The 1,017-nt window shown below is 44.3% G+C and overlaps 1 protein-coding gene across 1 annotated transcript; it reads right to left on the reverse strand.

Annotated features, from left to right (window-relative positions):
* Positions 1-6: 6 nt before the first annotated feature.
* LOC130549416 (epidermal growth factor-like protein 6) lies at positions 7-970 on the reverse strand. The gene is made up of 3 exons (XM_057326631.1): positions 810-970; positions 276-538; positions 7-125 (listed from the first exon to the last, which is right to left on the reverse strand). The coding sequence occupies exons 1-3, from the start codon at positions 925-927 to the stop codon at positions 18-20; spliced, it is 489 nt and encodes a 162-aa protein (XP_057182614.1). The 5' UTR covers positions 928-970; the 3' UTR covers positions 7-17.
* Positions 971-1,017: the final 47 nt, after the last annotated feature.

Raw genomic sequence — 1,017 nt, forward strand, 5'->3', positions numbered from 1 at the left:
CGTCCTCTGTGTTGTCATTAAAAGATGATAGTTTTATCATCTGTACAGGGTCCTGAGATCAGAACCACATTATCCAGACCGATCTCACCAGTCACTGATGTCCCACGTTCAGCCTCAAAGATGATCTGAGGAAACAAGAAATAAAATCACGTCATTCAATCTGTGTTTCCTCTGCTCGCATTATGTCAAAATATGAATATTTCAAAACTGCCATTCTGTTACAATCCATCACTCCTAAAGAATTTGGCTCTTAACCGTCAGAGACATTTTCTTACCGCCTCTGGTGCTGTTTCTGTCCAGGTGATTGTGAGATTCTCTGATCGCCAGTCCTGTTTGTGACTTTGTCTCCTCTCCCAAACGGCAGATGCGCTGTTGTCCAGCTTCACCCGCAAGACGCCCATCTGCTGTCCCAGAACACGGTAATCAAACTGCAGACAGAAGCTGCTCTGACGCATGTAATCATCCAACAGCAGCTTTATTCTGGCCTGCTCCTTTCTGTTGCCAATGAGGCCATAGAGAGCCATGTGATAATCCAGACCTGAAAAACACCAACAACACACTCATGGCGTTAAATCAAGATCTCTTCTACATTCAAATATAAGGGCTGATACAGTACACTTTTTACATTTACAGTTTGTGACCTACAAGTGAGCGAGCGTTGCATGTCATTTCTCCTGCAATCATAAAGATAAGGTGTGCACTGATATTAGCAGATAGCGATAAGACCTGATCAAATGGGTGTGGATGGTTTTTTACCAACATAACAACACAACATGAATTGAAATTCCTACGTGGAGTTAAATGTGTACCGTTGTCATTATATTTGATCATCCAGTCCAAATCATCTTCATTTTCCTGAACCCATTCACAAGCCCCGTGATCAAAGTTGCAGTCTGTCAGGAATCCTGCGCAAACACACATGATCATAAACACGCACACACACACGCACACGCACACGCACGCACGCACGCACGCACGCACGCACGCACACACACACACACACACACACACACACAC

Source organism: Triplophysa rosa, unplaced genomic scaffold, assembly GCF_024868665.1.
Source record: "Triplophysa rosa unplaced genomic scaffold, Trosa_1v2 scaffold1184, whole genome shotgun sequence".
NCBI lineage: Eukaryota > Metazoa > Chordata > Actinopteri > Cypriniformes > Nemacheilidae > Triplophysa > Triplophysa rosa.